General features: G+C 41.3%; 1 protein-coding gene across 1 annotated transcript; it reads left to right on the top strand.

The window, feature by feature from the left end:
* The first annotated feature begins 516 nt into the window (after positions 1-516).
* Positions 517-26,026, top strand: zhx2a (zinc fingers and homeoboxes 2a). The gene is made up of 13 exons (XM_018683832.2): positions 517-960; positions 14,857-15,339; positions 15,760-16,479; positions 17,574-17,786; positions 18,396-18,659; positions 18,759-18,974; positions 19,140-19,224; positions 19,468-19,653; positions 20,717-21,123; positions 22,010-22,262; positions 22,397-22,553; positions 22,854-22,973; positions 24,309-26,026. Exons 2-12 carry the CDS (start codon positions 15,247-15,249, stop codon positions 22,969-22,971), a joined length of 2,712 nt encoding a protein of 903 aa, XP_018539348.1. The 5' UTR covers positions 517-960; positions 14,857-15,246; the 3' UTR covers positions 22,972-22,973; positions 24,309-26,026.
* The last annotated feature ends 8 nt before the right edge of the window (positions 26,027-26,034 follow it).

Here is a 26,034-nt window from a genome sequence, read left to right as displayed (position 1 = left end):
AAACATTTTTACACTTAAACCCGTGATAATGGAACATTTTGTACTCATGAATTATATATTTGTAGTTCTGTGATTACCAGGGGCATCACTGAAATACAAATTCTGAACATGCAGTTACATGCCAGATGTGATCCATGCATGGGCCAAGGTCAGAATCAGTTCTAAAGTGGATCCAGAGGAGGTCACTGTTGTGTGTGAGCTCACTGAGCTGTCTGTGTCATTTCAGGGCAGTTTTCTCTCACCAATATTATCTGAGTATCAGCTGACCTCACACTAACCTTTGCGGACTCAAATGTGAGTATGTTTTCTACGTGTGATGAAGGGCAGGGATGTTTACAGTTTCCCTTCACCGCATAGGGCACAACAGCCTCCACTTGAGAAAGCACTGCAGCAGCTCCACACCTCACCTCACATGCACACAGTGAGATAGGGGAGAGAGAAAAGAGAGGTGGGCGGGGTAGCAGAGGGAGGGAGGGACCTTGGGGTAACAAACGCCCCCTTCTCATACTGTAATATTAAATTAGCTGTGAGCAGAGAGGCAGGCAGGCATCAGCACAGGGGAAACTTGACGGCGACAAGATGCAGTTCATTCATTTTTACGGCAGCAGGCATGCTCCATGCAGCTACCAGCACTCCTCCTGCTGTCTGGACAAGACAGTTGTTTCACTTTCCTCAGCCTGCTCGTGAACTTATCGCTGTTTTAACACTATGGACCCGCTATGGACGGACACCGGCGCTCCGGTACGGCATGCAAATACGTACTCTGACGTCGGCGATCATGTGGCTTTTGGCGTAGATCCTCCTTGTGATCGCCAATTTTTTCTTTCCTGTCGCCTGTTGTCTGCGCGGTTATTGGACCGCTGTGAGAGTGTATAAAACAGATTTGGCTCATTTTGTCGGTTAGCCGTGGCTTCGGGATTGTACCGCACTACCTGAGCATCGCGCCAAAACGGTGGGCAGGTAAGAAAAGGAGAAACTGTTCCTCTGTTTTTCAAACGGCTCGCCGTGACTCCCTCCTGAAAAGTCCCCCCAAGTTAAAACTGCATGTAGTTGTTTGTTTGTGCCTCTCTCCTGGCTCGCTCTGCCCTTGCGTGGCTCCAAAACACCCACACGCCTCTGTATAAATATTTTAACTTGTCTAGCCGCATGAACTTTGCCTGCCCCTGCCGTTTACACCTGCGTACTCAGACAATGTGTCCGCCAAGTTGTTAATTGGACGTTTTCGCCCCCGTGTTTAAGTTTCACTTTGGTACGTTGAGACCGTGGTGGGAGAAGGCAGAGAGGAGAAACATCGTGTCTACTTTTCCTCCTCCCCGTGTCGACATAACCAGCAAAACATGGCCGTCCTTTGCCGACATGTTGTTACGTCGATGGCGAGAGGGGGAACATTTGGGGAGAGTGTTTTTCTGCGCCCCTCTGTCACATCTCGGGCTGGCCGGTGGAAACCCCGCACTGCCGCCGGTGTAACCGCTCACATTCAGCGGTACCGAGGTTAGAGTGCAACTTTTGGAGTCCGACGTTGTTTATAGACTTTGATTTGTGCGACTCTGTGATGTAGGCGTAACGTTACCCCTGGTGATGCCTCCTCCCCTCCGAGACCACGGCTCTTACTGCAGACAGATAGACAGATAGACAGTGCTGTAGCACAGGAGCTCACTTATATTCTGTCATTGCAGCAGACCTGTAACTGTTGTAAAAAGTCAGGCGTGGTTCTTTTTTTTTTTTTTTCCAGAGTATCAACTTTGGCTGTGAACCCAGTGCCCCACACTGTAGTCAGTCAGTCTGTGTGCCGCACTCCTCTGGAGTCAATACACTCAGTCTTAACCAGAGAAAATATGTCCTCCGTGCACCCAGTCAAATCTTGTGGAGGGACAGTGGGTGTTTGATTTATTTAATTTTATTGCGTGTTTTATTCTGTCCTGTACTGCATTGGACAACATTTGTGGAGTCACTGGGGTGAGGTATGAACATAAATATATACATGATGAGCATCAAAGCTGACATGTGCAATAATTACAGTCACAGTTTTAATACTCCAGTGCTGTAGTTGTTGTTGCTGTCGAAACACAGCCCAGTGCACATCTCCTCCTACCTAGTTTTCTAGTTTCTTCTGTCATTATGTCACAAAACAATAAATTACATCTGCTACTGTATGGCATAGGTTTATTGTCATCAAACCATGTCATAAAGTTCATTCAAAGTGACTGCAGACTCACTAACTTTACAATAAAGTGGGTGTCAAATGTCCTCATCAGACCAGAGGATATTCTGTTCAAGCCTTATGTAGTGTCTTGTTGCTTTTTGGAGCTTTGACATAATTTGAGCCACACATATGCCTTAAGTATAATCAAATTAAATACAGAGACAATTGTGCAATACCTTACTTACCTCATTAAGTCGATTGGGCCATGATACGAACCAGTCCACATTAACTGTATTGGTTTATTTCTTAGTGTTATTATGAAATTCAATTTTTCCGCCATTAGTTTAATCTATTGGCAGATAGGCACAGTTGAGGCATTGGGAAAGGAAATGTTAGATCACTGCATCCCTACAAACTGCCACAAATCTGATGTTTATGACCTGTAATTGAATTCTCTATAATGGCATGATTTATGTCTGTCATGAACAACATACACCTAAGTATCAGTGATGATCATATTAATGAAAATGATACGCACGGAAAAAGTAACACCTGACTATGACATTTCCGAGAGCGAAGACACCCAGGGACAGTAGCGCCAGCTGGCTCCTAGTACCAGTTACAATTAGATATTGACTCTGTCAGTGTGGAGGTTGAGATTAAAGTAGCATTTTAAATCAAACACACTGTAGTGTTGGTTGTGATAAAACAGTCCCTGACACAGATTTACTATGCAGTAATTCAGTGCACCTGTTCACTAGTGAACAGTCTCAGACCTCTGACAGTTCTACACACTCAGTCCCTACAGGAGGGCCAATTAATTGAAAAGTATTATGTTGGCTGTTATGGATACTGCTGACTGTACATCTGATGAAATATCTTGTTCATTAGACAACGTTCTCTCAGCGCTTGAATGACCTATTATGTTGTATTTCTAAACATTCTCTGATGAACAGTCCCACCCTCTGCGTTGAAGATGCAAGCGATTTTGATCACAGTGCTGTTAACCCTCCTGTCATACCCGTTACCAGCAATTCCTTTGGGTATAAACTTGGCTTCGCTCACTAAGCCATGCACTCTTGCTCTTTCCATGTGAAGAGAAATTTGGCTCATGTTTTGTTCTTCACATGGTTTCTGCTTGTGATCTGCCAAATCAGAGATAAATGTTATGTAATTTGAAATGACAACCAGCTCATTTTTCATTGGGGGGCTGAACAATCAAAGGGGTTCTGTTGATAAAAGTAAACTGTCACGTTTCAAATCACACGCAGACAGTTGCCTAGTGTATTGTGTAGCCAAGCAATTTTCAGGAATAATGTAGGAAACCCAGCTAAAAATAGATGGTAGTAATATATATGTAGTTGTACACAATTAACGAACCTAATAAAATAAGGTTTGATGTTTGAATTATGAAGATTTTTGCTACCATGTGTAGTAGAAAGAAGTGATAACAATTTAAAATCCCAATTGTTGTGTAGTGTACAGTGTAGGTACATTGGGCATTACTGAGTTGTTTTTACAGTTTGATAGAGGCAAGATTAAGGCAGTGTTTAAATATATTTTTGGAGGGGGGATGTTATTCTCAGTATGGCTCAAAGGATTAGAGAAATGCACAGATGTCACCATCCTACCTTGTTGACCATAACATCAATGATTGTTCCATCATCACTACACTGTGAACAGGCTAAGATCATTTGTTTTACTTACAGTTAGGTGTTAAGCAGCTATTATTTCTGGTAAATATATCTACCCTTATCGAATCGCCTTTTTCCCCCCCAGTCTTTCCCAACCATGCAGTGTTTCTCAATGTACTGTGACCTCTTAGAATGTCACAGCCGAAACATCCAGCTGTGAGGTGATCCGCTCTATTTGTTCCTAGAGGCGTTTATTCGTTTACTGTAGTCAGATGGTGGAAAATGAACAAGACTTAGTCTGTCACATTCATTTAAATAGAAAATCACAGCACCTCAAGAATTGGTGTCAAATTATAACCTGAGAAGTGAAAGAATACACAAAGATCTCTTTATTTTGACAGATTTATTTAGATAGCTTTTACACATGCTGTTCCAATGCAAAGCCAAAGGTGTGTTTTTATAGTCAAATTTAATGGATTTTATCTTCCAAACATCAAACTTCATGTAACATCAAAAGCAGTTTTTAGTATCCAAGACTATTGGATGATTATTTACAGTCTAAGAGGGAAGAAAGTGCAGGATAGTCAGAGATCATGTCTATAAATGATGTGTGAGATCTGGTTGTTGACAGTCATCATACCACCAGATGTTACATGTGTCAATCATGATAGCAAGAGTTGCTGCAATTGTCTGACACAGTTTCTGGCTGTTAACTGGAATTAACCTGGAGCAGAAGATTGACAGTAAAAGACATTTACTTGGTGATTATGTTTGTTTTTGATAAAGTGGGTAGGTGGCACGCAGTATATGGGATGTGTGTGCTGCTAATGGTATAGCTGTTGAGCTGTTGAGTATGATAGGCAGAATGGTATTTGAGGGGGGGGGTGCAGTGGGAAAACTGTACACCTCGTGGGTGTGCCAAATAATACTGGAATTATACAACAATTATATTAGACACATTCATCATATTTAACTCATTTTGTTTTCAGCTACACCAAAGAAATGAAATTTTTGAAGAAACTATAAAATCCACTGGATGAAGTTAAGGGTGCTCTCTTTGCGTCTTATATTATGTAATGACTTATGTAGTTTTACACTTCAATACAATAACTAACTACCACAAAGTCACATTAAAACTGAAGATATCAGAAATCATGTAAACTGATCCGCTTGACAGCTCACAGTCTCCTCTTTAGCTGCTGAGCTAGTTAGCTCAGCTAAAGTTATACTTTCACATACTGAAAGAATAAGCTGCTGCTCAGCTCTGACTGTACAAAGATCATAAAGTGATCAGGATATTAATGTGATGTATTTTGATTTTTGTTGATCATCTGCTAGCATTAGCCATCCAGCACTGATGATCAGCTTTATAGTTAGAAAGCAGCTAACGCTAGATCAATTGTTAACTAACAGACTCAGCACTCTGTTCTTTGTGTACAGGCATGCAGACTTGTGATGCAGGTTTACCAGGGAAGAGCCAAGAGCTCATTTTGTAGTTTGGCTAAGTTCCAAAATAAATGTTCATATACCTTAGAAAATCAGAAATATGAAATGAAATGAAATATGCCAACAGGATTTATTCAGGCCTTGATTTTTTTTATGGTGACAACAATGGTGTAATGATAGGCTGAATATTTTATGTCTTAAAGATATCATTGCTCTTGTTGCTTCTTGTTCAACCCCTGTTGATTGTAGGCTTGTGCTTGATTGTGCTGGCGTATACTACAGTGTACCATAAATCTTAGTTCTTTTTTGTTTTGCTTTCACTATTTGTTTAGGCTTTAATGACAAATACTATAACCAGAATGTAAGTTTATTGGTTTATTGGTCCTGTATTTATGTGTTTTGTTCGTTTTGAGCTCGCCCTTGCTTATTGCATGACATGCGGCTGTTATTTTTAGAGCTGTGCTAGCTGACCTATGGTGGGTTTCAGCACGTTTTCATTTTTCACATTCATCAGGAACATCCAGTATTTCCTGACTGCACATCACACTTCCACATCCAATCCCAAGCTGCATAATGTGTATAATGGCTGTCCATTCTCCTGGTGAAACACTGGAATGAGTCATCATGGGTTGGAGGATGGAGGTTGTTGTCATCATGGCCTGTCGTGCTCAGCTTGACTCTGTGATGACATCACCAACATTTACCCTGTGCTTTGTTCCAGTGTTTTCGGCTCAGGTCCTCTTCTCTGCTGTGTCTCTGCCGGCTTCTCAGACGTGTTGTTAGGTGACTAAGGCAACCACAGAGATGAGCTCATCACCTGTAGGTGGGGCTGAGAGGGAGAGCGTGATGGAGGGAAGGAGACAGTCAGGGAGGTCATGCAGAGGAGTTACATAGGGACAGGCGGTGAGGAAGCATGAAATCAACACTGCATTAGAAAGTATGTGTGATGTCTGAGAGAGACAGTGATACAGAGGAGGAGACAATTGAGTGATACTGCATGAGAGGGACAAAAGAGGGAGACAGAAGAAAGAAAGTACATATAGATTGAAGCCCTACATGCAGCCCAACCTGTAAAGGGTGATGGAGCACACAAAAGGTCACATCAGCCTAACGTATGATGGTTTTGTATGTCCACTAAAGCAGTCCCTGTGTCTTGTAAGCAACTTTCCATGCCCATGGAAATCTCATTGGAAAAAATCACAGATAAATACAAAGAGTCGAAGGTACGTTTTTAGTACGTAATGTGTTGGAAATCCAACCAAACTAAACGTGTCACAGAAAAAACTGGTGACACTGAGAGCGCCAGCGTGACAAAGAAATGAAACAAGACACTAGAGTCAGAATGGCTAAGCGGTGTGAATTAGAAACAAGAGACGGCCTAGCCATGAGAGACTGCCAGAGATGTTTGTGTATATGTGTGGGAGAAAGAGCAGGTACACCAGGCTCCATCATTAGTATCTGCAGTCAGTTATTTTGTAAGCTGTGTATTTTATTAAAGACTTTGCTGCTTCATTGCTACATTGATTATTATTTAAGTCTATGAGTGCATAGCAGTTTCTACAGCAGTGTGCTTCTGCATGTGTAAGCATGTATTAAACTACCCTACATCATCCACCAGCCAGATGGCTTTTTTTCTATTTCTAGTGGCCACTGCAGTCTTTCAGAGCTTGAAACTGCTTCTGCAGTTGATACATTAAATCTTCTGGTGAAATTCTGAACATAGCAACCACTACGTGCAGCTGTTGAAAAAGTTAGCTTCATACCCATGCACACAGTCAGTCTCTGTATGTCATGTAGGTCATTCATGTGTGGAGTCGATCCTCACATCTCAGCGTGTCCTCCAAATTTCAAGTTTTGGGGAAAAAAAGGAAAGGGGGAAATGGGGAGCGAGCTTTACTAAAAGGCCCACTGCACTGCACCACGTCAGCCAGTGGCAGTGCTCAGACACACCCCTCATGCCAGCGTGAGACCAATGGGGAGAAGCCGGAGGACAATTCACAAGCCACACCCACTGCAGAAGGCAGAGATTGACAGGTGGAAAATCTGGCCGCACAGGAGCACTGAATGCTCACTGAGACTCTTATCAAACACAAAATAAAGTCTCCAGATGTTCTTATTTGGATTAAACATGACAGTTCAGACAGATATCGTTCTCTCTTTTTCAATCATGCACACACACATGTAAAGGACATGATATAAATATTTCCTCTAAAAATTACATTTACACTGCAGTTTTGTGGTGTGATAAATTTGTAGTGATTAAAATGTGGTAACCATTAGACTGAAGTTTTGCAGAACCCCTACAATGTCCCTTGTCATTGTTGACCTGATTTGCAGGCTGCTGTTTGGGTGCAGGATGACCTTTGCCCTACTCCAGTTGTGTCCTACAATGCAATTACTGTAACTAAAAACTCACATTTGACCCTGAAAAACTATAATAGCATTTTTAGCAGTGGTTTAAGCTCTTAATAGTTGACTTTGTGAAGTACAATAAGTACCCCATCTGCTTTTCATTGCCACTCGCAGCCCCTGGAATCAAGTGAATGTTCACTGACGTGTTGGATTTTAAGCATCCCTGCCGTCATGACACTGATTGACCTCCTCTGGGTTCCTGCTCCTGGATAGAAGCGCACACTCACAAACGCTTTCTGTTGGTTACAGTGTTACCATAGTAACACAACCATCAGCTGCAGAGTGGGTGACACTTGGATATTTTTATAGCTTGCCCTTTGTGTGTATGACGGTGCGCCTGTGTGTGTTGAGTAAGGAGACAGGTCTGGCAATGTGACACTAGTGTGTGTTCACTGTTACGCGAACCACATTAAACGGAAGACTGGATCTTTGATCTACTGCAGCGTAGCCTGCTTGACAGTATTTCCATCATACTGTATATAGGCCACTGTGTCTCTTACAGTGTTTGTAAGGTTTGAATAAGGACGCAGCAGTGAAGACTGGAAGTTCCATGTGAAAGTTTGTCAATTTGCCACAAAAGCTGATGTGTGTGTGATATTGCAAAAGCTGTCATGAGTCCCTGCAACTTATAAAAGTAACTGTGAAGAAAAAGTGCTGATCTTTAAAAAAAAAAAAGTGAAATTGTGCTATATACCTAATTTACAGCAGTTAAATTTTACTGATGAAATTAAGAGCAAAGTACATGCTAAAATGTGTATTGTCACTCTGATATCAGTAACAGTGCATATGTTAATAAGTAACAGGAAATTGTTGTACAGAAAGAAAAAATAGTACATGATGATAAATTAGTGACACTGTTGCCATTAGTTTGTCCACCAGATGCACCGTGATTATTTCTCAATTGTAAAAAGTCACATTCAGTACAACTAAATTCAAAGGAATAGGCTGACATTTTAGTAAATACGTTTATTTGTTTTCATTCCAAGAGTTAGGACTGAAGATTGATGCTACTCTAATTTCTGTATGGTGAATTTGTAGCTGGAATCAGCAGCCTGTCAATTTAATTCAGCATAGAGACTGGAAACAGCCTGGTTGTGTCCAAAATCAACCCATCTGCACCTCTGAAGTTCACTAATCAACACGTTATAGCTCACCTGTTTAATATGTAAGGACAATTGAACGTAAAAATGACAATTCACTGTTTTACAGGGGGTTATGTGGACTGAAGACTTGATGTTACTAAACTATGTTTGTAAGCTAAGCAGCTGCTGGCTCCAGCTACATATTTACTGCACTGACATGAAAGTGGTATCTGAACAAATACTGAGCAAGAAACCACATAAATATCCCAAAGGTTGAACTTTTCCTTTAAGAGAATCCTATTGTCATTGTTTGTTTATAGTATGTTTTTCTCCTCTTTTTTCCCTCTATCAGTATCTACATCTCACCTCACAAAATCCAGTACAGGTTGGGCTGTGGTGACAAAACGCCCATTTTCATCATTGATTCTTGTCTAGCCTTCATCCTAGCCCAGCAGAAGTATTGCTGCTCTGTTGCTATGCAGAACATACCAAGCACTCGAACACAGTGCAGCACTTTGCTTTGCTCTGGAGGAGCCGCGTGATGAGATTTAAATTAAGTCTGCGACTGTCCGAAATTCTGCCTCTTCCACCCCTGCTGGGACATGTTGTATTAATGGTGATGGTGCCTCTCCTCAGCCACACAATTCAGACACACAGTGTCCTCCTCACTGCAGTGGCTGACTTGTGGAACAAGCAGTCAGGAGGGAAAACACACTCAAAACAGACAGCGAGAGAGAGAAACACGCCCCTTACAGCAATGCCAACAGAACAGTGTGTGCACTCCCTCTGTGCAATATGTTTTTGTGAGACAAAATGTGTGATAGAGGTTCAAAGTTTTAGTTAATGTAACTGCAAAGTTGTGTCACAGCTACAGTCTGTGTTGATGCAGCTTGTGGTTTTTAAGCCGCTTTCTTTCCTTGTTTTGCTCGTTATTTTAGAGCCCTGGTGTAACTGGCTGGTTTGTACTTCATGCATGGCTTCAAGTGCAGGAGCCGCAGAGGTTGCCATTCATATGCCTTTGTGTTTGTGATGACTGCATGCCTGAAAACTCTGGCACTCGGCTGGCTGTTTCTCTACAGTACATTCATTTCTCCAGCCGTCCTCTTTCTTCAGCTACAACAATGAAGCCTACCAGAATCTGCCAGTTCTTGAGCTTGATCTTTGTTCAGGCTGTCCAGGAGAGAGCTGTGGCACAGGGCATATTGTCTCACATTTCAGACAGTAGTGCACAGCCTTGCAAGGGATTCAAGTGCACCTGATATGCATTATATAACTTTACATTTACTTATAATTATCCCTCTAGAGCTGCAACCTTTTACCTCAACCTCTGAGTCACAGGTACGGCAGTTACCATAGTGATCCATATGAAAGGTGGTTCCCAATAACATCATCAATCACTGCAAGTTTAGCCGAGGACATATGTATTGCCATGGTGTCATGTGGGTAATGTAGTTCAGGTAAATGTTTTTTTAGGGATATCGGCAACAGCTTTTCCGAAATTCCGGTTTTTGAGAGCAGAGTGTGAGCCATATTTTTCCCCCTACTACTTTGATTACGTTAATGATACCCAGAAATAGGATCTGAGAGGAGTGTGCTGCTGTGACTCATCTGTTCAGTGTCATTTGCTTCTCACTGCTGTTTGGATAGATATCCCTCCTATAGAACAACTATGTTTCTGCTGCATTAGATCATCTGTCTGTCTTCATACATTAGACAGGCTCAGTGGTACTGAGGGTTTGTATTGATTTCTCCCATGCTCTCCCCAGTATGTATGCCAGTGTGTAGCCTAAACTTATTACTGCCACGGCTGATAGATGTATTTGCTGCCTCGCAGCATTAAAGGTAACTCCTTCAGAAAGATGGCTCCACTAATATAATGCACCAATCAGACAGACAGCCAGACAACAGGCAAGTACAGACAGACGGGCAGGCAAGGGGCTGCCAGGCTGAGTATTCATACAAGTTTAATGAGCATCCAGACAGTAGGGAGTTTGTGGCTCCAGCACAGCCCTCACACTACACACAGAAGCTAACAGGCTCACTAGGTTAGACACATTAACTAACAGGTGGGAGACTGACTATTTGACCCAGGTTATGAAACCAGCCAAGTTTGAATCCACAATTAATTAACATTTTTGGGATTGAAAATAAAGTATCCGGCTTATTTTTATAGCATCTCTCAAGATCAGGCACCACAAAGACAAGAACCAAAAGTGAAAGTTGCCACATGAAGAGCTCAGACAGCCGTCTGAAACATTAGTCCGGGCACATTTCTCTCTGTAAGATGTTTACAGCCAAACAGCCAATGGCTCAGAGCAAAAAGTTCCTCTCTCAAGGACATCAAGTGATTACTATTTTAATCCCTGAGACTGGAGCCTATTAGTAAGGTTATTATAAAGGCATTAGTTAAGTTATTTTGATAAAGTTTGAGTGACTGTTGAATAAAGTAATACATTGCCATGGTTATTAATCACACACTGTACCAGTTCTCTTTTCCATGATGGCATTTAGTGCTCCCAAGTAGCCAGCCAAGGCAGCAGGAGAGCAGCCCCTCCCTCTTCCACTGAAAATGATAGAGAGAAGAGGAGGCTGTTGGTGCCAGTGTATCCTCAGTGTTCAGCACTCTTTACACAGGATTTTTTCTTTGTTTGAGAGAGTCAGCGCACATGAGTTTAACTTGACTGCTACAACTTAAACTGCAGAGCTTGAGTGTATTTATATTGTGTAAGATAACGGTCACTCTGAGTCAGCCTCTGCTCAAAATCTGTCGTGCAGTGAACGCTTTTTCTATAAATGACTCAACAGGCAGTTAGTTAATACACAGACTAATGTCTGATGTCCTCTAACGACTTGAAGCTCAGATTTGTGTTGTTTGTGGCAGCTTTTTTCAGCAACGCTGACATTATTTAAGTTCTGCACCAGCTGTGTTTACAGCTTACTGATATGGATGTTGCATAAATGGAATTGCTCATATTCCCTGCCTCTACTTGTGTAGGTTTAGTACATACAGTAGGAGGTAAAAGTCCAGCTACAGCTTGGTTCTGTTCAAAGTCAGATCCTCATCCAGCCACTATCGCCCATCAGCACATCTGATAAGTGTTCAGGCTGTGTCAGCAGTGAGGCAGTAGAAGTTCAGCAGGTCATATAAAGTGGCACGACAGATGCATCTCTCTTTCCTTCTCACCAGATCATATCTACATTGCTGGATTTTGGGCAAGGGCAGACTTTGAGGTACTGAGTGATAGAGAGTGGAGGAATGAGTATGCACACTGGAGTATTTACATCATACATTCTCTTAGAGGGTCTTAATCTACACAGCACCTAAAACAGGGTTAGTAGGATAATCACAAAGCTTGTAACCTCATCTTTTACCAGATAAATCTTTTGTGTGCCACCACCTGTCTAGCTTTGATTTTTCAGAGTGGAGCCTCTTCCTCTCCTTGTGACTGTTCCTTGACCTTCCCCAATCAAGCTGAAGAAACCTCACAAATGCACCACACCACTCTGCATCCTGCAGGAGAGTGTCCTACCAGGCTTTCAACACACACAGCCTGTCAGCTATTTCTGCAAGATTTCTATTTTTACAAGTATTTCTTTTTTTTCTGTTTCTGTTTCTAAAACCATCACATACAGTCCCACATGCAGTCGGGTCACCCCTGTATATACAGTCTCTGTCAGTGACATGGATGTAGCAGCTACTTGACTACAGCTCTACGTCCACGGTTGCTATAGCGACGCCATGGTAATGAGTCTGCATTCTAATGATGCCTCAGTGGGTTGTTTGAGGAGTTGAGATATCTCGGGACAATGAGTCGACTAGCGAATGACAGCCTTCAAGCCTTGAAGGGTACGGTGCCATGTGATTAATGCGTAGCTGCTGGAGAGGACTGTATTAAGAATGTGACACTTTTACATGATTACAAAGTACAGTTCCAACATGAGCTGACAGGAGCCCCCAAAGAAGTTGTACTCTTCACATAATTACTGTTGCTTCACCCTGTGTAACAGACTCAAATATGATCATTTTGTTAAACAGGGTCTGTGTTTGGTGTGGTTAAATGCTTGTCTTCTGTCAGTATTAACTCATAAGCATCACATGAGATTCTAAGAGGAGTTTCCCTCATCCTCTGTGCTGACTTGGTTTTATGGAACCTCATTATGTCCTGATAGAAGAGCACCGCTGCCGCATCGACTCATTTGATTTTTACTCATGTGAATATGAGTATGAAGCTTCAGCGTGAGGCCTCCAGAATATCAATAGACTTTTTTCAGTCAGATAAGGTTCTCTCTCTCCTCTCATTACAATATTACCCCAGGAAAGTTTCCTCTGCTCGCCCTCCCTCAGCTTTTCGTAACTGCTTTTTCTCGATCGAGGTGCCATTTCCACACAACCCAAATAAAGCCTCTTTTAGCTTTTTGAGATGAGTACCCGAAGCTGCTTTGTCTCTGGTCTCTCACTCTATTCACACTCAGCAGCATAATCTGATTTATGATTAGTCAATATTTCCCAGGAGAACTTCTTGTACTGACAGCTGTGAACCTGTCAACTGCATATATTTGCATATCAGCTACGTTGTCAAATCACTATTATCAAACTGTGGTGATAGACGTTTTTACTCTACATAACCAAATTAGGACTTTTGTGAAGTTCATGTCTGTTTTCAGCTAATGTCAAATTGCAAAAAATTGCAAATTGCAAAAATACAGCTGCCACCTGAGCTCTGACAAACTGTAATTATAGCAGGTGGGTGTTGGAAGTGAGCAAAGTCCATATGGTTTAAAAGACTGTTGTTCATGTTTTTGTGCCCATTGTGCACTTCTTGATTTTAATGTATTTGAAAAATTTAATTAACTGTTTATGTTGAGTTGATATGAATGTTCTGTTATTTATTTCAGTAATTTAAGTACTGATTAGTGAATAATTAGGCCTAAATTTACCCTAAATATTTCAGTGTGTATTTCAGCCGTGTTTTCATCTCCACATGAGATGGAAGAAACTGTTAAACTGATATTAATAGAGATACTCATGGTGGATTCTGCTGATTTCTGCTGATAGATCAGCAGAAATCACATAACACAGAAAATGCAAGAGCCACTGAACTAACTAACTAACTAACTAACTACTAGGTGATGTATTCATTTTGCTTGTTTTGTCTGACCAACACTCAGATATAAGTCTACTATTGTATAACACTAAAAAACATGCAAATATTCACATTTTAAAAAAGCTAGAACCACTGTATTTTTGCTTAATAAATGACTCATACATTTATAAAATAGATTGTAATTTGTGTCCTATACACTGGGATAAAAACACACAAAGGATCTTGCACAATGTTGCCTTTCAGACTTTTTTGCTCCAGAATTTATCTAAATTGTGTATTGTTACAGACTTTCTACAGTGCTGTTTATTGGTTTGTTTATTGGTTTGCTGGTCCATGTGAGAGATGCATGTACTCTACTTTTCTCCTCGCTTTTTCACAGAACATTGTTCAGTCTTTTCAGCACCAGTGTTCTACTTGCCCATCAGTTTACCACCTGTAGACCGTCAGCTATGCTCCACTGTTTGTTTGTTTGTCTCCTTTGACCTTTTTCATTTTGAGCCATTTTACCGTGTTGATGCTACTTCTTTTGGGTGCTGGCTCACTGCAGATCCACATGGGACACTGCAGAGCTTAAATAACCCAGCATGTTGCATTACTTAAAATGCTCGAACCAGCCTGTGTGATGCCTCCTGTAGTAGCTATTCAAAGGCACTTGAAAGGGCTACTTATGCTCTCTCATTTTTTCTTCATTCTCCCTTATGTATAACCAAATATGTCAGTTGCCTCAAACATTTTAAAACCCATTTATACACATAAACTGGATTTATGAAACTAAAGATCATAGCTTTATTGCTAATTTTTGTACAGACATTGCATAAATTATACAAACTGCTTGCCCTATCTTCTGTGACTTGTATTGACCATTTCAATCAGAGTGAGAGATGGTTTCACTGATTGACTGCATTTAAGTCAAAAATAGAAAAGTAGATGAAATGAAGGAAAGGGGAAAAAAATGTTTTTAAACAAAAGTAGGGCAAATTCTTTTCCTAATGTTTATAATGGCTTGTTTTTCTACTCCTCTTTGTCTCATCCAGGCAGCGTCCTGTCATGCAGTTCCAGGAGGCTGGCGAGCACTGGAGCTGACACCGTCAGCGAGCCCAGCCTACACTACACCATAGCAGTTCCATCCCTATCAGACCTTCACCTTCCACTGTCCTCCTCTCTCTCCAGCTACTAATCTTACCCCAGGGGAAGACTTTTCTTCAGACTCCTCAGCCGCTCACTCTCATCCTACAAACTTGCTGCCTGTATAGTAGAACAAACCAGTCCTCCTGGCTATACGTTCACACCTTAGACTGTCTCCACACAGCAGTCCTGCATCCTGGGCTCTTCAACCATAGCCTCCTTTACAACATCCCTGGCCAGGCACAAGCACCAGCTTAGGGCAGCTGTCCACCAGGAAAAACCCAGGATTTATCAGCATCATGTCCAGTCGAAGGAAGGCTTCCACTCCCTGTATGATCCGACCAGAGCAAACCATGGTGGAGCTGGATGATGAGGAATCGCACAACATGGAGGTACGCTTCCAGTATGCCTGGCAACAGCATCTGACCTCCTTAATAGGCTGAGTTAAATAAATTAGATTGCATGCTTGGTTTGGTGGAAATGTTATTATTTTATGGGTTTTATTGCACAGATATAGACCCCTGTTGGATTGAATTAATATTTGAGCAATTTGTGGAAAGGTGGATTGATTTTTACATTTTATACACAGAGTGATATTAAAACTGTTTCTATCTTGTGATTTAAAGTTTTTTAAATAATATTATGCTGCAATTTTCTGTGGATTTCAGTGGATGTACTAATCTCAGGGCTCAAATTATAACACTGGGGCATGATGCAAAAAATATATTGGTGTGTGGATCATGTGCACATGTTTGAAAATGCCATCTGTAGTCTGTCTTTTGCATCTAAATATTGCCTCTTCCCTCTACCAGACATCAACAGAGAACCATACTGAGGAGGGGCCTATGGAAACAGATCTCTCAACAGAAGCAGAGTCATCCATGGACCTGGATCTAATGGGAAAGGCCTCAGACCCTCCCACAGCTCCAGACAAACCTGCAACAGAGCCACCGGACCTTGCTAAGCCTCAGCGTAGGCAGCAGGGGGGCTACGAGTGCAAATACTGCCCCTTCTCCACGCAGAACCTCAACACTTTTAAAGAACATGTAGACGCCAACCACCCAAACGTCATCCTAAATCCCCTGTATCTGTGTGCCGTCTGCAACTTCAACACAAAAAAGTTTGACACCCTGACAGAACACAATGAGAGGTGTCACCCAGGGGAGAGCAACTTTAAATTCAAACGTATAAAAATGAACAATCAGACAATCTTAGAGCAGACAATAGAGGGGTGCAGTAACAATGCAGTCATTTACAACACTTCCAGTGCCATTTCTGGCAAAGGGGACGAACTAGGCACTCTGCCACTCAGCAAACCCACCACAGTCAAGATTGGTAAACCAAAAATAATGTCATCAGATAATAAACGGACAGAGTCTCAGTTGGGTAAGCTGGCCCCCGATTTGGCCAAGAAGCCAATCACAGCTGTCAATGTTAACGGGACAGTCATCATTCCTGAGTCGACTCTCCTCAAAGCAGACAGCCTTTCTCACATCATGCCTTCCCTACAGCGGCCTCTAAACTATACCCAGGTAAGACACAAAGTGGACCAAGAATTCTTCTTTTATGTACCGTTCCTGTACAGTTAAAGGAATAGTTTAGCATTTTGAGGAATACACTTGTTTGCTTTCTTGATGGGAGCTGGGTTAGACAATGAAGCCCACTCTAATGTTTGAATACTAAGTACATAGCTACAAGCAGCAAGTGATCAGCTTAGCACAGTCTGAAGCATGTTTGTTTAATTAGTTTACAAATTAAAAAAATAAATGTGGTAAATGTTAAAAGATATAATGTGATGTGATAATTAATGAGCTTTATAGGCACTAGTGGGCAGTAGAGCCAGGCTAGCTGTTTGTGGTGCATATGTTAACTAAGCTAAGTGTTATCCCAGATTGAGCCACATATTTAATGGACAGGTAAGGGAGCAGTGATGATGTTCTGACTCTTGACAATGAATCAGACAAGCCTATTTGTCAAAATGTGAGATTATTCCTTTTAACCTCTGGCTCTGCGTTGGAGGATGGATTTGATGTAATCAGATAATAAATGGACGGACATTAATTATTATTATTATTTATTTTTTTTTGTTTGTTTGTTTTCCAAAATGTACATTTTAACGTTTTGTTGATAATGCTTCATTTTATGGGTCCGTAATTCCCTAATAATTTCCTGGGAAGTTTCCTTAAAAGAACAAAGTAATTATAGGCAAAAAGAGACCATGTTCAAATGGTGCACTTAATTAATTTCAATTAATTGCTAGTGCAAGCTGGAGTGTCAGTACACAGCATGTCAGCTGAACATGCAGACATGCAAAACTTGTCTACAGACAAGCACATGCACAGAGATGAAAGTTTCCAAAGATTAATGAACAATGACTGAATATTTGTTTGGGTTTCAATCCCTATTTTCACCATAATTACATTCTTCCTAGGAAATTTCCAAAGGAATTATTGGGAAATTGCAGATTTGTTTAAACAAGCATTATCATCTTGTTTTTAATATTCACCATGCTAATATTATGCTTTTTGTAAACACAATAACTCAAAACTCAACAGTACTTGTAGAAATCATTATGCTTCTTAGGGAAATTTAAAAAAGACCATTCAACATTGTTGTTTTGTTCCAGGTGCCGAAGATCGCAGTGCCCCTCAACACAACCAAATACAACCCCTCGCTGGACGACAACCTGACACTCATCTCTTCCTTCAACAAGTTCCCCTATCCAACACAGGCTGAGCTCTCCTGGCTCACTGCAGCCTCAAAACATCCAGAGGAGCAAATCAAAGTCTGGTTCACCACACAGAGGCTCAAACAGGGTATTAGCTGGTCACCAGAGGAGGTAGGAATTATAGTGATAATGATATTTTCAATTCTCTTCCCTTTAATGTAATGTAGTGTATTTTCCTGGTCTTTTTCATCAAACAGAGAGGCTCCAACAGAGCATCTGCTTATTTCCCAAAGAGTAAAAATAATAATGGTGAAAGAAACTGTATTTCTAGCACCTTATGTTTTTTCACCATATGTCCAAGCACTGACAATAATTATTCTGGCCTGTAGTATTAAGTGGAATAGGGAATGTTCCATGCTATATCACTCAATAGCAAATTACAGCTCAAAGCACAAGTATGCTAATTGTCTGTTTAGATAACAGTAATCACTCATCAGATTGTGGGTTTTTGCTGGCACATGTTGTTTAGTTATATTCAATTTTTTAAATGAATTTCACTTAATAATAAATGGAGATTACAGTGTAATTTTTGTTTTTCATTTGATAATACATTTAACAAAATTAAATAGTAAGTAAAAAAAATAAACACAGTTTAAACAGAGTTATAAAGTAATTCTGTGCCCTCTTTGTTGCATAATGTAAGAATGATAATAACAGTATAATTTAATTCAAAATGGTCTTCAACATACAAGTATAGCAAGTCCTTTCCTTCTGTTACAGGTGGAAGAAGCCAGGAAGAAAATGTTCAACGGTACAATCTCCTCTGTGCCTCAGACATTCACAGTGGTTGCTCCTCAGCTCAACTCCCAATCATCTGCCAACGCAACTGCTGCAACTACAGCCTCCAAATCCATGCAGCCAGCAGCCTCTGTCCTGCAGTCCCTCCCCTGTCAGCTGCTGGGACAGAGCAGCCTGGTGCTAACTCCTGTAGCCAACGGCTCTACTGTCACTTGTGCACCGCTGGCACTCACAGTGGCTAACCAGGTAGAAAGCACTGGGCAGAGATTCAGACACAGTGGCAAAAACAGTCAAATATGTGACTTGCAATAATCCATTTTAATATTTCCTCCATGATTACCACAGGTGGCGCAGTCACTCAAACGACCCCTGGCCTCTCCTGTGATCGCCACAGAGAGTAAACGACCCTCCATCATTCAAACCATCTCGGCGCCCATGGCCACATCCAAGCTGGCATCACCCAAAGTGCTGAGTTTTACAGTCGACCCCAATAAAACAGGCGAGCAGCTATCAGTACTGAGGTCCAGCTACACACAGTGTCCGTTCCCTGAGGAAGATGAGGTAAGAATAAGTGAGTGAAATGGCATTTTTTTTGTGCTGTGCCTTATAAGTTCAACATAGAGAGATTGTTGTGGCTGCTTTAATTTTGTAATTTAGTACACAGCTGTCACTGATAAACACCTGTGCTTATTGTTTCATCTTATGTTGCATCTTGTGGTGTGATAGATCTACAGGCTGATAGAGACCACCGGGCTGTCCAGAGGAGAGATAAAGAAGTGGTTCAGTGAACAAAGGCTCCTTAATCTCAAAGGTGCGTGGTGTAATCAGTGCCACAGATCCACAATAATGAAATATCCTGCCTTTGATTAATCACACATCTTTCTGTGGTTTTGAAACAAGCTAATTTTGGTTGTCACGCCTGAGTTTTAATTACAAAAACATTACAAACTATTTTTTTAAGCAGTGTATTCTTGCCACTTCATTTTCACAGTACCACATACTTTCAGCATTTTAAAACATCAACCAGTGTCCTCTCTCTTTGTCACTCTTAAAGGTGTTCCTCCACCACCAGTGCTGGTGAAAGCAGAGGTGACGCTAGCACCTAAAGACGGTCCTGTGAAGAAAGCGGTCCCCAGCCAGTTTCCTCTGCTGGAGAGGGTAAAGGGAAAGACATCAGAGCAGCTGAAGGCACTGGAGGAGAGTTTCCAGAGAAGCAGCTCTCCAACGGAGGCAGAGCTAGGTACAGCCCACCCATCAATCCTCTCGCAAGCACATGTCTTAGGACAGGGCCTGAGATTTATTACCTCATTCTTAGTTTGGTCCTTAGTATACAACATGTAGTGGCTCTTAAAGAAAACTATTTGAGCAAGGTGAGGTTTAGGACTGGGCCAAATTTAACATATCAGTAGATCAGGAAAAGATAGAGTAATGTTGAGTCAGTTATGAAATAATTGTTATCCTTACATGTGCATGTTCATATTATGTGCTTGGAGTAATGAAACATAGGTTTAATTCAACATTTGGAAGTACAGTATAAGGAAAAACTTTAAAACCGTGTGATTTCAGCTCCAGAAATAGTAAAATGTGACAAAGTGTTGGCATTTATTTAAATAAACATTAATAGATATTAAGGTAACATGGTACTTCCTTGACACTATACAAGCAGCTTCATTAATTGGTACCTCTCTGTGTGCAGAATGCTTATCTGTGTATTCAAGCAAATGTTGTTTTTACTAACTTATTTGCCAGTGGTCTCAGCTCTAGTACTAAATCAATGCTCGATGTGAACACATTATATTTGCCTTTGCCTACAAAAACACATGACTGCCCTCCTGCAGATTGGGAGCTAACGAGGCACAAAATCAGCTTCACAGATGTCTTTTTAGGATCAGTTTGTGTTGTGAAGTTCCCTGAGAAAATGATGGCAGAACTTTTAAAATACTTATTAAAAACTTTGCCACTGAAATAGGATAAATTAGGTAAGAGTCAGTTAGTCAAATAAGTAGTTAGTTGTGTTCTCTCAAAGTTCAACACCCTGTCTTGGATGTGAAAATTAAAGTAAGAAATTCAATAGCATTTTCTTCTATTTATACAAGTTCACAGCATGTGACTTAATTTTCTTTCACCCTAAAAGAGCTGTAGGCCCGTCTCTGGTGGGTGCCTGCATGACAGGAATAGCAGAATTGTTTTTAATGAGCCCATTTTTAAGTCCCCTAGAGAGACTGAATTCCCAGGTTTCCAAAAAGCCTTCTACTTGGAGGTAACACAGCTCATCCAATCCACTGAACTCTCTTCTGCTGCAGACCAGCTGGCCCAGGAGACCAGGCTGTCCAAGACAGAGGTGGACTGCTGGTTTTCAGAGCGCAGAGCACTGAGGGACAACATGGAGAAGACTCTACTCACCATGGCCTCAAAAAACACAGAGGACAGACCAGACCGGCCCGGAGCGTTGCTGAACGGGGCCTCTCATCGAGAGCAGGATGGGAAACCTCTCCGCTCTTCCCCTCACCCACCTGTCCTCTCCTCTTCCTCCTCCTCCTCTTCTCCTCCTGTGCTCGCAGCCTCCTCCCCTCACCCACCAACCCTCTCCTCCTCTGCATCTCCTCCCATCCTCACTTCATCCTCCTCCTCCTCTCCCCATCCTCCCATCCTGTCGGCCTCCACAAGCCCAGCTCCCATCACCAGCCATTCCCTCACCCTGCTCAGAGAGGTACGAAGAGGTTACGAAAACATGTCAGCATTGTCTGGTTCAAAATGTGCCACAGATTAGAACACTGATGCACACTGTAATGATATAAAGATGAATATCCTTTTAATTGCAGAGGGGCTGATAATGGTACCAACAGATTAATGAGATGTGAGTGAAAGAGATTAGTTAATGACATGTCACCTTTTTAATACAAGCTGAAGTGAGATGTTGTGTAAAATTAAATGATTCATCTTCAGATGGTATTGTACTTGAGGAGAAGCAGCGTGATTGACACTACACGATGAAACAAGCTGATACCTGAATATTAAAAGCGAGATAAGATGCTAGGTGACTACAAGGTCAGATCTGATAAAGTAAAGAGAGGACGTGTGAGAAGTGTTGCGTCTAGAAAACAGCGGGATCCCATAGGATTAGAAAGCCTCTAAATGGAACATATATTCATGAGATGTCTCTTGGACAGCAACAGTACTTGTTTTATGCCCTGTGATACAATGTGCAGGCACAGGCTGTCATTTAATGGTGACCCATATATTTAAAACAGCTGAAAAAAAGTCAGCCATGTATTAAACCTATCAGGAGCGATACTGTAGTATAAAAGTCCTGCATTAAAAATGTTACACAAGTAAAAGTATATGTACCAAAAGTTAAGTACTCAATAAATAGTGGGTAATAAAAATGACCCCTGCGTGTCATTAACCATAAGCTCTGGAAATAGGAGTCACAGATGTGCCCTTTATAGAAGAGTAAGTCACAAACAATATTTTATTTTCTCCAGTTGCTGATGTTTAGATTTTAGAGATTTTAGGTTGTTTATTACTCAGGCCATGTAGCAGTGATCTAAATATTGTTTTAATGGTGTTTTGTACTTCCTGTACTGTCCTTACAGATGTTCTGTCGGACCCAGTGGCCATCTCCTGAGGAGTACAGCCAGCTGGAGGTCCAAACGAGCTTGGGACGCACCGACATTGTCCGCTGGTTCAAGGACCACCGCTCGGCGCTGAAGAACGGTGAAACTCTGGACTGGATGGAAGGTTTCCAAAACCAAACCCTTGCTGAGCAGCAGAAAGCAGGCCAGGAACAGAGCAGCCAGAGTTCTGAGAAAAAACAGAGCGTTTCCTTGGAAGTCAAGGCTGTAAAAGGTGAGTTTTGGAAGAGAACATGGAGCTGTGTTTTTTTTCACCTCTAAATATAATTTTGTGTCTTTTTATCCTTGTTTGACTTTGTGCTTTCTCTGTTTTTGTGCACATGCTTTATCATACAACCACTGGTGCAGTGGAGGAGGCTGGTGAGAACACATCAGCTACAGAGCACTCCAGACCGTCAGAGCAAGACAAAGTCCAGTGGTTGAGTGACAGACTAGCCCACAGTGTGACGGACCTGAGCCGGACCAGACCAGACCAGACTAGCTCTAGCAATGCTGACAAAGGGAGGTGGGTGAAGAGATGAAAAACAGAGAGATTCATGTTATACAGACAAAAAAAAAGACTTGCTCACTGCCAGTATTTTGTTTAAAGGCATATCTGGAGAGTTATTTTAAGATTTTCTTTTGTGAAAACATTCAGATACAGCACCATATGACCATAGCAAGATGTGGATGTTGGATTACTCCATCATTTTCACTTGTTTCTTACATAAACCAGATTTTCATGCATGGTTTATGGCATCTCAGAAAGAAATCTTTTTCTCTGATTCCTGTTTGTGTTTAAACTGTGGGTCTGTTTTCTTGCCAGGTGGGTAAAGGTGACTGTGGCAGTGGGGGACGAGACTGAAGGAGGAGTGGAAAAACAGAGGCTGGCAACAGACCCCGATGTTTTGACCATGGAGCAACCAGGGAGGGTCACTGGTTGATGGTAGGTTAAACTGGTGAAGTAACCCTTAGCTTTAACTGCTACGCAGCTAAATTATTTGCACTGAAAACAGAAGAAGTGTGGAGAAAGTGAGACAAGCATCAGCTACTTTAATTTGTGTTTTTTTTTTTTTTTGGCCATTTGTGGGTAGAACTTAACAACAAGCTAAGAATCACGTTTGGTATTTTAAGGCTTTGTAAAGATTATGTTATGTTTAACTATTGGTTAAACATCCAGCAATATTAGCATTCATTTGGAGAAGTTACTGGCCAACTGGTGAACATCCGGAGAGAGACACAAAAATAGGTTTGCTAGCTAGTCCCTAATTTTGTCTGTCTGCAGTGTGGTGTAGGGCAGGTAGCATATGTTGGGTTTATCAGAGCTTTTTCATTGAAAACAGCTGATGTTGATAAGAGCAGGTGCAAATCAAAACAGTAAAGTTGCAGGTCATAAAACCAAAACAATGAGCTGAAAGACGCTGCAGAGCTCCACAGAGCACAGGGGAACCACCAATTCAAGTGGTAATTCTTTGTGGACTTGTCTGTATGAGCAACAACGTTCACATTACACATAGTGATTTGAAATTTTGTTATAATGAAAAAAACAGTGCATAGATAAAAAACTGTACATCTGTACCAGTCATAAAAGGGTTAAGCGTAGGTGAAACAAGTTACACATGGCTGCTGCTGTATAGACAAGGTGTTTCCCTGCTTTTCACTGCTTGGATATGCTCCAGGAATAATTGGTCGTACAGAATGGATGGATGGATGGATGGATGGATGGATGGATAGATGCTGGAGTAGGAGATTTTGAAAGCTTCACTGTGTGAATTGGCTTGAGTAAATAGCTGAATAAATAGTGAACTGTTCCTTTAAGATGCCACAGCTGCAGCCTCCAGCTACCCAGGAAGTTATTAGTGTGTAATTACCTCTGACTGGTCCTTCAGAAAGATGGCATGCTGGGACGGCAGGATGATATTTGGACCACACCATCATTAGCATCGTACATGTCGACAGGCACACACATACACACATCGTTACTGTCACAGGAAGGCAGAAAGAAGGGTGTGCAAATGGTGGTAAATTTCTAGTTCTTCCCCTAAGAATTTACCCTTTTGTAGCCACTAAGGTTTTCACTTCATGTACATAATAACATCACTTCCAGGTTTCCAGGTTAATTTCTAAGTGACCATTTCAATCAAACAAGTACTTGAAATTATGATCTCAGAACAGTATTAATTAAATAGTGAAATATATTTTCTCTGAACTCGAGGGGAACAATAATTTTACCAAGTGTTTTTCACTCCCTGTTTCTGTCTGATGTCTGATTACGTTCCAGGTACAGTAAATCATTGACCTCTCTCTGAGTCACGGACCAACATGTGACAACTCCAGATGACCAAATGTGGAACCAGTGATGTAACTGTCTGCCTGTGATGTCATCACAAAGCGCCGGGGACTTTGGGGAGTTCAATCGTTAAAGCACTGATGTGAGGTGCAGATGCTGACATTAAGAGGAGTGCCAAAGCTGGACTTGATGCATTGTTCTTACTACTACTACACTTTTTTAAAACAGAAGCAAGCTTGTAAATATTTTTCTGTATTACAAAAAAAAGTTTGTACAGTTTTACTGGGAGGGCAAGTTTTGTTACATTTTTAAAAAAAAGTCTGACTTGTGCCCCAAAACCTGTAATTTTTTTTTGTTGTTGTTGTTGTTAAGATCAAAGTGTATGATAGTTTGTTTTGGGTTTTTTTGCTGAAAATCAGTCCTATTTTTGTTTTTGGAAAATCATACTTGCGCACTACTCTTCATGAGCAGTCTTCGATGGCACTTGCATATATCCCTGCTGTAGTGATAGATATTCTCATGATAGGCCACTTCATCTCAAACTGTAACTTTTCCTTTTCTCCTGCAGCGTCACCTTGACTCGCCCTCATAGAATTACGCCGGTGAGGGTGGAAATCACTCAGAAGTGCTAGACTGGCAGTTAGGAGGAATAACAGTGTTTTGGGCAGTTTGAACACAGCTACAGCATCACTGCTGAGAGACCAGAGAATGAACACAGACAGCCACACGGGCAGACCAAGGCTAACGGTATTAGGGCAAATGAATGAATGCACTGTACATCCTAACTTATTTTAACTTTTATTATCAGCTGGATCTTGCATTAGTACCTGAGGCATGTTCAAGAAACGGTACAGAATGTTCCTTTTCTGAGATGGAAATGATTAATCACACAGAGTGGGGAGTCTGTTCGATCACACCATGCTGCCTTTTCAACTCTCTTATGTGACATTTCCTGCCTGCCTCAGAACTGGGTCGAGTACATACTGGTGATGATTATTTCAGCTTTCAGATCTTTGTTTTAAAAACTTGAAATATTCTTGACTGAACTCACCAAGAACATTTTGGTGAAAAGTGTTTGACGCATGATTAAATAATCAAAGCTCCTTTCATTTGAAGCATTTCAGAAATCTGTTGTCTCGGCTGTGATCTGTGAACACTCCTCTCGTCTTCTCTATAGGCTTTCCGGTCTTAGGTAGGTCCATCTATTCCAAGCTCGACTGGGTTCAGTTGATTCCTGTTCGGTCAGTTCATAACCAAAATGGGGGCTCATGAATCCGTGTTACAGAGATATATGATCAAATCAGTGCAGATTTTTATTTGGAATTGCTGGAAAATATCACAACAGCCAAAGCTGTCATGAACTGCTTGCATGTGCTTCAACAATTTTCATTTTTAACAGCTCATTTCCAGAAATGATTTAAAGGGATTTCTGTGATTTATTGGTCCAATTGCAAGTCCTTGCAATATTTGTGCAAGTGAAAAAAAAAAGTTACGTTCAGCTGTCATTTTGAATTGATAACCCAGGTTTGAACAGCAGGTGTATGGCTGTCTGCTGGCTGAATGTCTGTTGTTGCTGCTTTAGTTTCATGTTCAGGCAAGTATCTGGGATACTGTACATTTGGTTGGCTTGTACGGATTACCGCTTGCATTTTCATTTTCTACTTTAAGTCTGCTGTAATTCAATAAACACACAACTGACAGTAAAACCACCTCTCGG

This window comes from Lates calcarifer, linkage group LG15, assembly GCF_001640805.2.
Source record: "Lates calcarifer isolate ASB-BC8 linkage group LG15, TLL_Latcal_v3, whole genome shotgun sequence".
NCBI classification, from domain to species: Eukaryota; Metazoa; Chordata; class Actinopteri; family Centropomidae; genus Lates; species Lates calcarifer.
The sequence above is the reverse complement of the archived record's forward strand: the minus strand, read 5'-3'. Positions and strand labels throughout refer to the sequence as shown.

What these genes read in the sequence shown, in the direction of transcription:
- zhx2a (XM_018683832.2), top strand. Translation starts at nt 15,247, where the DNA reads ATGTCCAGTCGAAGGAAGGCTTCCACTCCCTGTATGATCCGACCAGAG. An exon ending in CGTTCCCTGAGGAAGATGAG is followed by an intron (nt 18,975 to 19,139) that starts GTAAGAATAAGT and finishes GTGGTGTGATAG; the next exon opens with ATCTACAGGCTGATAGAGAC. An exon ending in GGAAGTCAAGGCTGTAAAAG is followed by an intron (nt 22,263 to 22,396) that starts GTGAGTTTTGGA and finishes CCACTGGTGCAG; the next exon opens with TGGAGGAGGCTGGTGAGAAC.